The 12,979-nt window shown below is 37.5% G+C and overlaps 2 protein-coding genes across 2 annotated transcripts; one reads left to right on the top strand and one right to left on the bottom strand.

Annotated features, from left to right (window-relative positions):
- Positions 1 to 5,307: 5,307 nt before the first annotated feature.
- Positions 5,308 to 6,462, top strand: LOC102797278 (uncharacterized). Its single transcript, XM_006800986.3, has 4 exons — positions 5,308 to 5,519; positions 5,970 to 6,066; positions 6,184 to 6,213; positions 6,338 to 6,462. The coding sequence occupies exons 1-4, from the start codon at positions 5,406 to 5,408 to the stop codon at positions 6,460 to 6,462; spliced, it is 366 nt and encodes a 121-aa protein (XP_006801049.2). The 5' UTR covers positions 5,308 to 5,405.
- kat7b (K(lysine) acetyltransferase 7b) lies at positions 6,422 to 12,566 on the bottom strand. The gene is made up of 14 exons (XM_006800987.2): positions 12,390 to 12,566; positions 11,303 to 11,453; positions 10,939 to 11,187; positions 10,751 to 10,833; positions 10,214 to 10,297; positions 9,983 to 10,081; positions 9,772 to 9,882; positions 9,321 to 9,512; positions 9,038 to 9,127; positions 8,795 to 8,935; positions 8,596 to 8,689; positions 8,313 to 8,459; positions 7,698 to 7,804; positions 6,422 to 7,450 (listed from the first exon to the last, which is right to left on the bottom strand). The coding sequence occupies exons 1-14, from the start codon at positions 12,405 to 12,407 to the stop codon at positions 7,349 to 7,351; spliced, it is 1,668 nt and encodes a 555-aa protein (XP_006801050.1). The 5' UTR covers positions 12,408 to 12,566; the 3' UTR covers positions 6,422 to 7,348.
- Between the last annotated feature and the right edge of the window lie 413 nt (positions 12,567 to 12,979).

Raw genomic sequence — 12,979 nt, 5'->3', positions numbered from 1 at the left:
ATGGCTCACAAAACTCTTCAGAGGTCAATGTTTTTCTAAAAAGCTGTTTAGATTAGCTTTCCAGCATGAATTAGAAGGTATCTGTATACCTGGGTTTATCTTGCTAATGAAGTGTGTTTATGTTAGCAACATCCCTCTGTTATAGATGAACATAACCAAGTAAACTGGTTCCCTTGTGTTTAACTAAGAGCTAAATTATACTTTCCACATCTGCAATTCCAATAAGGTCAGCTTGAGACCAAGTGACATAAAATTTATTATCAATTAAAATCAATGAAGTATCTGTACTGTCACAATAAGCATACAGATGAGTGTGACATTTATCCTCTCTTCACAGGGCACAATTGACAAAATGTTAGCTTATCCCTTACGGCAAAGGATGTGTAGTTAAATCCAGTGAACAGAGTAAAACAAACCAATTTTGAATGGAATCTAAATTATTTGACCTACCTCAGAAAAGAAATAGTAAAAACTTATAAAAGACTTGCATAAGATGTGGCCTACTTCATATAGTGAATCATATAAGGCTTATATGATTTACTCATGAAAGTGGCCACTTTCTCATTACTTTCATATATTGTTTTAGTAAATTATCCAAAAAATATCCAAAAAGTTTGATTTATATAATTTTTCAAGGGATCTGATATCTGTTTTCACTCTTGTATGTTTTTCATACAAGTTTCACAAAAGACAGATACAAACTTTATAAGATTTATATATATCTTTTCCATATGGGACATATCTGAAAACTAGTATTAAGAACACTTTGTTTCCAACAAAGGTTAATCGTTAGAATGATCAGAATAACCCAGTTGTGTAACGTCAAAATCAGCTAACATGGCCCACAGAAGTTAGGGGTGGAACTGGTCTAAACTGGTAAGACAACGGCTATGTTCAAGCTATGCAAAGGAAAATTATTTTTAAAAAATGCGAGGATTTTCATAATACTAAGGGAATGATGATTTTTTTTTGATGATTTTATGCGGTAACACTGAAACACCAACCCTCTAGTAGTGATTTTGAGGAGCTCCAAAGTAAACAATCAGCTGCTTCCAGCACACGCCTCTCAGAGAGAACATAGTTCTGTCTTTGACAAAATTTCTCCACCTGACATCACTTCCAAAAAAGCATGACCACTGCGATAAGATATACACACAACCTGCTGATGTATGAGGCAGTGGAATGCCTTTATCATCTATCAAACAGGAAACGGCTCTTTATAATCTGTTTACACTGAAGACTGCTTACTTTTTAAGTTGCGTGAAATGCTGCCATCAATCATGGCAAAGGTATCTGTACTTTTATTTTTTTCAAATTTTTTCGAAAGAAGGTTGAGATGACAGTGCTGGAGCAGCTGGTGTGGTAGAATCAAACACATCTTATGCTTCTTTTGGTTCAATCCCATGACACCAGGCTGTCTCACACTACTGGAGAAAGCTAGAGCCACCACGATCAGCCTGAAGCCCCCAGTCTGAACATGCAAAGGCAGACAGTGGTATTTCATTCTCAGAGAGCCTTGAAGAGCCAAATTTATGCCTCTCTAGAGAAACCACAGTAAAGTGCCACAGGGCACCAAACGAGAAAAACAACTTGGGGAACAAGAGAGTTAAGAGAGGCGTTCAGACTAAGTGAAATAGTGAAATGTTTAATATTATTTATAGTTACGTGTATACTGCTTTGTAACATAACATATGAGTGGACTCTTTCACACAAAGGTTGTTCCTGTGTGATTCATGAAAATGATGGGCATCAGGTCTGTATGGGAGTTACTGACAAAACCTGATCTCTCTTATATCGTAACGATATTTTTATATGCACTTGTGTTTTTGCTTTTAGTTATGCCTTAGTGTGCTCAGAATCTGAGCGAAATATATAGAATAATTAGCATTATTACATAATTTCCTAACGGTGCCAGTTTTGAAACTTTCTGACTCGGAAAGTGTTGAAATGTGTTTCACATTTATCGACACTGCGGCCTGAGCAGATGCCATCACACAAAGTCTCAAGCATTTATTTATGCAAAATGGGTTCTTTCGCAGCAGCAAAAGTTTCATGTTTTAATGGATGTGGTTTAATGCCACTTCACAGTGTACAACAACGCACAAGCAGATGTCTTTGTAGTGGTAAAATATTGTTTTCATTAAAAAAAAGAAAAAGAAAAAAAGACACAAAAAAAGACAAAAAAGAACCACAAAAATTAAAGACAAATCATAACATGTGTGATGATGCCCCTGACCAAAACAACACTGCCACATTCTTTCATTTTTGACTATGCCATATAAATAGACAAAAACAAGCCCATGGGGAGGAAAATATACTCATCAAGCCTGGTCTCTCCACTGAGGTTCTGGTGCTTTGAATTTGTGTGTTAGACAACACTGACACCTGCTGGATAAGATGTTCACTGTATACAGGTACACATACGTTTATATAGACATAACACGACTTCTCCAAATTCATACTTCTGCTTTCTAATCAAATTGTTCCAAATCCTAATTTAACCGCATGATCATTTTGTAGGAGGTAGTTTGTAATAAACTAACCATCTTAATTCAATGAATTCAGTTGAATTACATCACTTTTTTATGGAGCTACATGGTTTTGACACAATTCATGAAAAAAATACATTGTGATGTGCAGTACTGTGCAAAAAATTAGAAATAGGTGAAATGATTTATTGAAATATGCAAACACTCATGAAAGTCAAATTTATTTATATAGCACATTTAAAACAATAACTGCCCCTTGAGTTAAGTGCCTTTTTATACTTGAAAGATTCATAGATCAGTGTTAAATGGCTTAACAAACAAGCACAAATCCTTCCTTTGGAAATGATCAAAGTCTGAAATGAGGGGCAGCCAAAGACTTTTGCACACTATTGTAGCTCCTACACATATTATACACTATTTTATACCAGCACAGTGACCATGCTTTGCCACATTTTTAAAAAAAATTCATTCACTGGTTCATTCAGTTCAACAAAACCCACTTAGTTTCAAATGAATGGACCAACTTGTTAGTATTAAGATGGATTAAGATATGCAGATAAGAACTGTGACAACCATAAAACCACCCCAAGGCAGGAAGAGATCGTATCAGTCCAGATGACTAAAGTTACCACAGCGAGACATCTTACAATACAGTGTCTGTCAGCAGGATATTATGACCCCCAGCTCTAATGAGAGATCCGTAACTGATGTTGTCAGGTTGCGCCACCTTGTTTCATGTATTGGCATTTATGTATGTGCCTGTAGCCTTTTAAAGCCACTTTAAAGTCTATCTGAGCTGTCTCAGAAAGTACCATCCCTATTAAAAGAAGAGCGTGGTGACATGTGAACACCATATGAAACCAGTTATGTAATGGACTCAACAATACAAAAGAGTATGGTTTGCATTAGTTCAGACCACTGATAAATTATCCACAGACAGCATATTGGTTTCTGTCATGCATAATTTCCCTGCCTGATGTTGATTAGTGTAATACAGTGGATGTGTTTCAGTGCTAATATAAGGAATAGCCCCATCTGATTACTGTTTTATTGAACAATGTTTACACATGTGAGGAAAGTTCTAGCAGTCTTTGAAATGCGGATAAAGAAGTAGACGAAGAGGATTTACTGGGAAATGCTGAATGCTCTATTAGAGGCCTGGGTAAACATGACATCAGCATGGTTACTTGCTGTAGAAAGCTCCCACCAGAGACACAGAAGACATTAAAATGGTTTTCAGAGGCTGCGTAGTACTAACAACAGTGTGTGTGTAAGATGTAATTGTATGTCTCTTTTAAAATAATGAAAAGATAAGAACAACGAGAACAGTCCTAACCCATATTTCACTTATTTAAAGGTGAAATGGATCACAGGTGAAGTTCAAACTCAGCGCCCTGCAGTGAATCACTGTCAGAGCAGCGCAGATCCTGAAAAGGCCTCTACCACTGCGTCACATGCAGCGTTCTGTCATTACGGGAGCTCTTTGTGACTCAACCATTTCATATGCAAATGCCGTGCCTCTGATTTCTTTTGATTCGCCACTCCACGTTAGCCGTGGCTTAGACTACGTGCACACGAGGGCTGTTCAGGTGTAATTGCCTTTCAGGGATAATTGTCCCGCGCTCGTCTTCCTACAGAAGCACCTGTGTGTGGATCAAAGCATTTGATGTGTGTGTCAGCTTTGTTTCGAGTGGGTGTCTTTGCAGCACACAGATTGTCAAGTAATTGCCCCTCCAGAAATTTCTATGACCAGAGTGTGTGTGTGTGTGTGTGTGTGTGTGTGGGGGGGGGGGGGGGGGGGGGGGGGGGGGGGGGGGGATGGTCAGCTTTCATTAAAACAGAGCATTTAAATGGCTAAGTAAGTAAAGAGTATCAAAAGGTTTAATAACAGTGTAATTATCTCAGAAGATGGAAAATAAATCACCCTGCTGACATATCGCTTAATGGAAAAGTTACAAATATTGACATTGCCAGCATTTTCCACACATCTGAGGTCACAAATGTCATGTAACACAATTCATACATTCTTCATTGCGCTTGAATTTCATCTGCATTTTTGAGAACTTCATCCATCACCTTGTTGTGTATGACTTCTGACCATCAGGTGCACCACACAACCTTCAGCGCCTCCACATGTGTTAAATCGTAATAAGTCAACGCACTTTTATTTCAGTCTATTTGACCTTTGAGGTCACAGCTGTGCTCTCCTGCTTAATAAATTCCCAGCTAAACATTCACCAAGTCAACTGGTGACCCAATAAAAACCTTCAAAGTAGACGGGTATATTTACAAAGCATCATTCAAAGACCCGACACGCCGGCGTGCCCTGCCCTCTTCCTCTGTAATATCAAAGAAGCATGTGAACATCACAAGGTCACAAATGAGCAAGAGGAGAATATTTTTAGACCAACCACAATCTAGACGTCTAATAAAGATGGAAATGAAAGGCGACCTTCTCAAATGTAAATATTTGATATTGAAGAGGTGTTTTTTTTTTTTTTCTTAGAATTGAACCCTGCCTATAAATTTTTAGATGATGTCTTATAGGTCCAACTATTTAAAAAAAAAAAAAAATAGTTTCATTGTTAATTCAATCACATTTTCTCCCATTTAATGACTACAAAGTATGAGGGAAAGAATTTAAAAGCTTGATCTTTTACAAATACTCCAATACAATAAATTAGGGAGTTGTAATAAATTGAATGGTGGCAAGTGAATAGTCCTGTTTAGAGGGGAGGGGTCTAGTAGCAGGGGTTTAGAGGTATAAAGGCGCCATGGATGCAGCTGGCACAGACTGAATAATACGAAAACCCTTCCTGCCAACATCATCTGTAATGTATTATTAGCTTTTGCTGGGATAAAAAATATATTTGATTAAAAAGAAGTAGAAGCAGAGCTTTTCTCTTTGAGATAGCAATGGATAACTGGAAGATCCAGCTGGTTATTGTGACTTTTTGTGCTTTGGTGCAAACCTATCAGAGATTCTCGTGCAGTGCAGAAGAGCAGAGAGGACTTCTGAAAGAGTGGAAGGTGAGAAGCACTATTGTTTTTATAATGGGTTGATCAATGGACAAATTTGAATATCAAAGCATTGAGTTCATTCACTTATTCTGTTCAAGCTTAGGTGAAGAGAAAATCTTAGATGATTGTTGAGATTTCTTGCTTATATACAAGAAAAAAAAGAAGTCTGAAAGCTGTGTTTTAAAATTCTGCATTTGTTTTTTTGTTTTTTTTACAAGAGCCAAAGTTTTGTAAGTAACACATATTATAATGGTGCATATGTATTTTTAACATTTTTGCAAATGAATCTGTATTTCCTTTTTTTTTTTACTAATTTGAAAGAAGATACAGAAAGAAAACTCAAAATGTTAGACGACCATTGCATTAACAATGCGTTTGCTTGTAGACTCTTATGTAGATATACTTTTTAAATATAAAAACTAGTTTACTTGAAGTAAAATAGTGAAATGTTTCTTGCAGGATGAATCACTGCAGACAAGCCTGACCAGCCCAATGTCCAGTGTAATAAAAAGATCCAAAGCCCTTCGATTCTACGGACTCATGGGGAAACGCTCAGGTAACCTTGAAACTTATCCATGCATAACATGTCTCTTTTTTTTTGCTTATCACCATTTTTATGTCTCATAATAAGTATTAAAGCCTGTTGCATGACAATAGATTTATCTCTTCACAGATGCAAAAAAACCCTACCAAGTAAAAAGACGTGAGTGGCTTGACCTTATTGAAGCAGAACTCTTAGCATACTTACGGTTTTGAAAACTAGTAGTTCCAGAAATTGTAATCTAATATTTAATCACAGCATCATTGCGTATTTCTTATTTTTATAGGAAATAAAGGAGAAATGTTTGTGGGCCTGATGGGAAGAAGCATTTCCAGTGGTGGTAAGCATAAAATCAGCAATAGACCGCATGTAAATTGTAGATATTTCAAAATATCAAGGCAGCTTTATTGATATTAAAAATATCAAAGTGCTAATACACATTACACAGCTATGATTCAAAGTACAAGCCGAAAACCATCCTAGTCAAACGTTTCCTGTTTATTACAGAATCTCTACCCAAAGTAAATCGTTCTGCAAAGACCACTGCGATCCATGATTCAGAGAACCCATACAAGCAAGGTACGATTGTACCAGTATAAAAACCTGAGGCTGTTTTGTTTCTATGTGCATTCATATAGTGGTGTTACATTTTTATTTTATATCCTCAGCAAATTAAAAATCTCCTCTTTCCCCTCATCATTGGCAGGTTCAGCAAAGGAATGGATCAGAATCCTGTATTGATGGAATTAGAAAAAAAAAAAAGACATTATGACGAAGATCTATACAATTTTATACCAACCAAAGGCGTGTTACCATAAATCATACTCATTAAAAGTACACCCTGCTCAATTTCATGTTTCGATTCATGCTAACAGTTACTGTAAAAAGAATAACCACCATTGTCAAAAAGCACATTTCTCATAGTAAATAAAAATAACCTCTAAATGCACTCAAATGTAGCTATTCTAATCTAACATTAATGTTATCCATCACATTGGACCGTTCATCATTTAACATTCAGCACACAAAGGCAGTTTTAAAGCAAATCCTCGACACTCATGTTTCACAATGCTGACAAAAAGCATTTGACTTGGAACGTATGCTGGTTTGGCTAGAAATGACAGTAAAATATAAAAAGGTGTTTAAAAAATTCACATTACAGACAAGAAGAAATAAACAGGGTCAAAGGGATGAAAGAAAAAAAACACTGATCTTTATTGACAGTTCATAGGTCTAGGCTACTTGTGGCTGGTGAGGCTAGAGGCGAGTGTTTTCAGTAGCCTGAGCTTCTCAGTGTTTATGTCCCTTTGGGAGGGGTCCATTTTAGCGAGCTTGGGTCGATGGTTTTGTTGCTATTGCCTCGCTTGATCTCCTTTGCTTTCCACTCATCAATCAAGTCCTGGGATGAGAAACAGGGTAACAAGTTAGATTATCACATCTAATTTTTCCAGGAAGATAGAAATGGAAAGCAGGGCCTGGTATAAAACGTGTTTTACAGCATTAGCGTAAAATTTTACTTCCAAAATTAATCAAAATATTAGAAATAGACAGGTAAATGATCTCAGTAACCCAAATAATTTGATACAAAAGCAATTATTTCAATAAATAAATACAAGCATAAATAAAACAGAGAGGAGCCAGCTTACCTGACGCTTCAGTACTAAGTGCTTTCCCTTCCAATACTTCAGCATCTGAAGAGACTGCAGGGTGCTCACAATGTCCACCGGGTTGACAGCAGTTTCCTGACTGATCTCTGTGCAGCACGCAAATATTAAAACAAATATTCATTGTATGCATTTGTCTTGTTTATTAAATGCATAAATCTTCTTGTGCGGAATCATTATGCTCTTCCTTTTATCTATCATCGATATACATTCTGAGATCAGTGTATGTACAAGTAATCTTTAAGGGCCTAAAGCTCAAGCTTCAGACTTCTCTAAACACTCTGGTTTAGGCATTTTTTCCTGCTCTTGACTGTCAATGAGAGGCAGCTGCTGCTGCGCAAATCTTTTACTTGCAAGGGACAGCCAAACAGAAAAAACATAGCTTAAGAGGTGAGCTAAGAGCGAAAGAAGCTAAACTGGCTTGTTACTAGACAGAAGATGGACTTTGGGACTTCACCAACGCCAATATAAGCTAAAATTAAGATTATTTTAAACTGGTAATTGGTAACTGGTAACAAAGTACAGAGCCAATTTCAGCTTTTTTTTGTAAACATATAATTTAAGCTGCCAAATTATAGGGTTTGTGCTTTCACTTACCTTTGATGGAGATCTCCTTGCCTTGAAAGTTGTACATGTATCTGAGTAATACCTCCTTCCAGTAACTCCTGTAACTGATGAGGCCCAGATCAGAGAGAGGTCTCTCTGGCGAGCCCACCTTCTCCTCAACTTTAGACAACAGATAACCTAAATAAAGCACAGGACAGTCACAATGAACGCTTTCGGAAGGAAGAGAGAATTATCTGTATTTCATTATGCAAAAAGACTAAAATGCAATTTAATTATTACATTGAGAATAGAATAAATTAACATATATACATACTAAAGTCAATGAGCATCTTTCCAAAGCCTTGTCTCATGTACTGTGGCATTGTCAGGATACAGGATACATTGTAGTTCAGGAAGGAATTTTTCTCCTTAAAGAAATAAATAGAAGGAAAAAACACTTTTTAGACATTTCTGTTCTGGAAAATAAATTCAATCATTGTGTGGGTAAAAACGAGAACATTGTTCTTCTTTACCTTTGAAAAATAGCCTACTAAATGGCAGCCAGTGTTGTCAGCTTCAGTCATGACGTAGAAGAGAAAAGGCTCCACGTCATAGTAAAGTGTTTTGTGGTCCAGAAAAAGCTTGGCAAGTAAACACAAGTTCTGACAGTAGATCTGGGGATGATATGACCCTTGATTACTTTAAAAGTGACTTATATATTTGATTACAATTTAAAAAGAAAAAAAATGCCAGTGTTCACTAAGTAAGATTCTTACCTTATTCTTTTTGCCATCGACTTCAAAAACAGATATAGACCCCTTTCTGTACACCTCATCTCCTGGAGGATGCTTCCACACACATTTGGCCTGAAAAGACAAATAATATACTGTACTTCCAAACCAGTGAGTTCATAAAGATAAATTATTCTTATTTAAAGGCCACCGTGCAGTAAAAATAATGTAATAAGAGCAACAGTTGTTTGCCAAAACTGAACTTTTTATAAAAATCATTTCTAAGTGTAGCACGACTCCAATGACTTGGGATTACAGTCTCTCTCACCATGTGTCGCCTGAGGATGGTCTGGCTCTTCATGTATTTGAGGCAGAATTCACAGACGTACAGACGACCCAGACGCGCATACTCCTCAGGATAGGGCGAGTGGTACCAGGTGTCCAGCTCGTAGCGACCAAACAAGATAGTCTTGATCATGTTACTGCCCTCGGTGATCTGACCCTGGATGCGCAGCTTCTCCTGCAGGCATGAAGATGGGAAACATTAATGTCCAATGTGTGTGATGAGGTTATCAATCAAAAAACTGGAATGCTAACAAACTGGCAGTTTAAAAAATAAATAAATAAATAAATAAAACAAAATAGTGACAACTCGGTTTTTAAAGAAAAATAATGTAACTGGAACAATGAAAGGCACCAGTTCTAGCTTCATTTTCTTTTATCTTATTCTAAAATGCTAAAAAGCAAGTACTTATGGAGATGTGAAACCCCATCATTACCAGGTCTTCAGATGCTCGGGCCTGTGCTTTCCTGAACAGCTCCAGGTCATATTCACTGGTGATGTTCTCCAGCAGAGGCTCTCTGGTGTTGCCGTGTGTTTGCCGATGCTCCTGTAGGCCACGAGAAAAGGCAAGCAGGAAATGAAGTAACACGCCAGCTAGGAGGTGGAATAAGCTTAGAAATAGCAAAACAAAAGTAGTGGTGATGTACCACATGCTTTTCTTTCTGCTCCTTCTGCAGGCCAGAGTTTCGACCCTTCCTTATCTCAGCCACTTGCTCCTTGTAGCGAATCTGTTTCGGTGTTGGTGTCTACAAATAAGGATAAATAACCAATTCACTTTCCTGGTATGAGAGATTATTGACAGTAGTTAAAATAATAAACAGATAATTAAGCAAAGTTTAAAATTCAATGTCATGCTCTCCTTTCTAAAGCAGACCTACCTGGTGACGAGTTGCATGGCGTGAGTTGCTGTCCTCCTGTGCCTTTACCTCCTCCTCTTGTTTCTCACGGCTAATGGCTTTTACCTGACAAATAAATAAATACATACATACATAAATAAATAAATAAATAAAGCATGGATTATATCTCTTCTTGGTCTCTCATTTCTCTCTGATACGGCTCAGGCAGCCAAATACTCATACCGGCCACTTCAACCTACAAAATTAATAACATTTGCTGGGAACATCCGTGTTTAAGTGATGAAGTGTGTTACTTGTGGCTGTTTTTACTGATAGCAAAAGACATTATGTACTTGTACTACAGCTGAAATTGTCTGTTACTACACTCAACCTTGGGAGTATCAGTTATGTGCCAAAGAAAGTTGTACAGTCCAGCCACTGCCAGTGTTTTTAGGTTAATAACTGTATAGATAAAGTAAATTCACATAATATTGTAAAGTATTCTGAACAACCAATTTAGGTGTTACATCAGAAAGTAACTAAAAGATAAAAATATCAAAGATGATTTATAATAATCACCTTGCATTCATCAGCAGAAAGATTGTGGTAAAGAGGACAGCCTGACACAGCAAAATGACGTTCATGCTTTCCTGTGAGGTGACCTGAGCAAAAAGAAATATAAGCATGATGTTTGCTGATATGCCATATTTCCCATTTTCAAACTTTTAATAACACTTTTTTTGGCAAAAACAAGTAATATATTTTACCAAGGGAATTGCACCCAGGGGTTGGACATTTCATGTTGAAATTATAGGTTTCGTGACAGCGGCGGCGTTTAGGTCGGTGGGAGAGATCTTTATCCGAATCTCTGTTGGCTTGGTCCTTGGCCTGGCTCTCATCATGTGAGGCATTGGGACTGGAGATGTCCAACTCTGATTCAGAGGAGGGTGCGTTTCCAGTGGGCGTCAGTGGTGGAGATTCATCGTGATCCACAGCTCGCTTTAATTCCTGAGTATCTAAGGGAAAATAAATTAAAGGAATCTTCAAATCACTGTAAAAGTATATATATACATATGTGTGTGTGTATGTGTATATACACATGTATGCATATGTATAGGCTATGTTGCCAACCCTGAGAGCTTTGGCTAAGGCGAGTAGAGGCTCTGGTGAGGCGCTGTCTCTTGGGCACAGTCCCTTCACTTTCTGAGCTATTGGTCTGTTCTCTTTCAGCAGAGGAGTCAGAGTCTTCAGTTCCATCTGAACCACTCCCAGCCATGTGTCTCTGTCAGCGGAACAAACGGTAAATGAAAGGTACCTTTTACTAAATAATGTCAAATAGAGGTGCGGAAAAAAACAAGCATGGATAACACTGATGGTATCCACAAGCCAAAAAGACAGAGTTGTTCTGGCGATAGCAACTACAGTTTTACAGAGCAGTTAATTCAGCATTCACAGCATATCTATTCATTGTTGAGTCATAAATCCACCAAATTAAAAGCGTAGCTGAGGTAACACTGTAAAAGTGCTGTTTGTGGACATTTTTCTTTTAGATTTCTGACTGGCTACAATCAAATGATAGCTCTCCATTAGCTTTTTAATTATTATTATTAGCATAAACAGGTCTTAACACCATCTACCCCTTACTAATACCAAAGCAATATATTCCGCCAAGCTAGTGTTAAAAACTGGCCAAATACTGTCACACGTGTAGTAATTACCACGACAAAGTAACCAGTCTGCTTAGCACGTCAACTGTTATTGTTGTTAGCTTAGCGTTAACGGTTAGCTCTGTTCTTGGTTTTTAGTATTTGTTTTTTTCCCAGCCAATGTGGCACAACACTGTATACACAAACAGAGCAATTTAAGCAGCACTGGTCTTGTTTTGGTCTTAGGGCAAAGCCTACATATACATGAACCGCAAAGCGCCGTTACATTTCACCAAACGTGAAGTAAAAGTTTTAGCTTCTTTTAGCTGCTTTTAACTGTACACTGGGTGTTTAATGAGCTCGAACAATACCGACACAAGCTGAATGTGGCAATGCAGTTCAAGTCAGTATGTTTAAATTATTCTATGCAGATTTATCAGCTGATGCTAACACCGTGTTTTAGCGCGTTACACTGTCAGAATATTGAATGGAATATGGTGGAACCTTCTGGTTAACCATTAGCGCTAACTTAGCTAACGTTACCCTCTTGTGCGACCTACATGTACTCTTACCTGTCTTCTACGAGGCATGTTCTTCTTGATGGCTACTACTTCACGATGGTCTAAAGCAGCAAATGTAAACGTTAAGTTTTAAAAATAAACTGTTTAATGATTTATATATTTTTTACTTTATTAGTTTATATGTACACAGCGTTTAGTAGCTCGAGCTGCATTCCTCGCTCAGACAGAGCGAAGAAATGAATTTCCGGTAACCACTAGACCAGCAGGGGGCGACTTCCGGATAAAATAAATTTATTACTAATGCCTGTCTAAAATCTGAAGTGGGTTGGGTGGGGGTTAATTTGAAATGCACTGTTGTAGCATCGTGTCTTTTTTGTCTTTTGACTTTTTTTTTTCTAAATATGACTCCCAAGGAGCCAATCTTTCTTGCCATTTTTGAAAAAAGTGCTCTTGTTCAATAGATCCCAAGGCTTTCTCTGGGACATTTTCAGTCCAGTCCTTGTACCTGACCATTTTCAGAGGAATGCTTTTTTGTTTGTTAAATCACTGAAAATTGAGATTTACAGCAGATGAACAGTATCTGAAAAATCATGTGCTTAAGAAATAGGGGGGGAAATCCATCAAGGACCTGACACGAGACC

The sequence above is a fragment of the Neolamprologus brichardi genome, chromosome 8, assembly GCF_056152115.1.
Source record: "Neolamprologus brichardi isolate AB-2024 chromosome 8, ASM5615211v1, whole genome shotgun sequence".
NCBI classification, from domain to species: domain Eukaryota; kingdom Metazoa; phylum Chordata; class Actinopteri; order Cichliformes; family Cichlidae; genus Neolamprologus; species Neolamprologus brichardi.
Note: the sequence above shows the minus strand (reverse complement) of the source record. Positions and strands in the feature narration are given on the sequence as shown.

Coding starts and splice junctions, on each gene's coding strand:
- LOC102797278 (XM_006800986.3), top strand. CDS start 5,406: ATGGATAACTGGAAGATCCAGCTGGTTATTGTGACTTTTTGTGCTTTG. Junction 6,067..6,183: donor ACTCATGGGGAAACGCTCAG/GTAACCTTGAAA, acceptor ATCTCTTCACAG/ATGCAAAAAAACCCTACCAA. Junction 6,214..6,337: donor ACCCTACCAAGTAAAAAGAC/GTGAGTGGCTTG, acceptor TTATTTTTATAG/GAAATAAAGGAGAAATGTTT.
- kat7b (XM_006800987.2), bottom strand. Junction 10,834..10,938: donor CCCTGGGTGCAATTCCCTTG/GTAAAATATATT, acceptor CTTTTTGCTCAG/GTCACCTCACAGGAAAGCAT. Junction 10,082..10,213: donor GCCATGCAACTCGTCACCAG/GTAGGTCTGCTT, acceptor CCTTATTTGTAG/ACACCAACACCGAAACAGAT.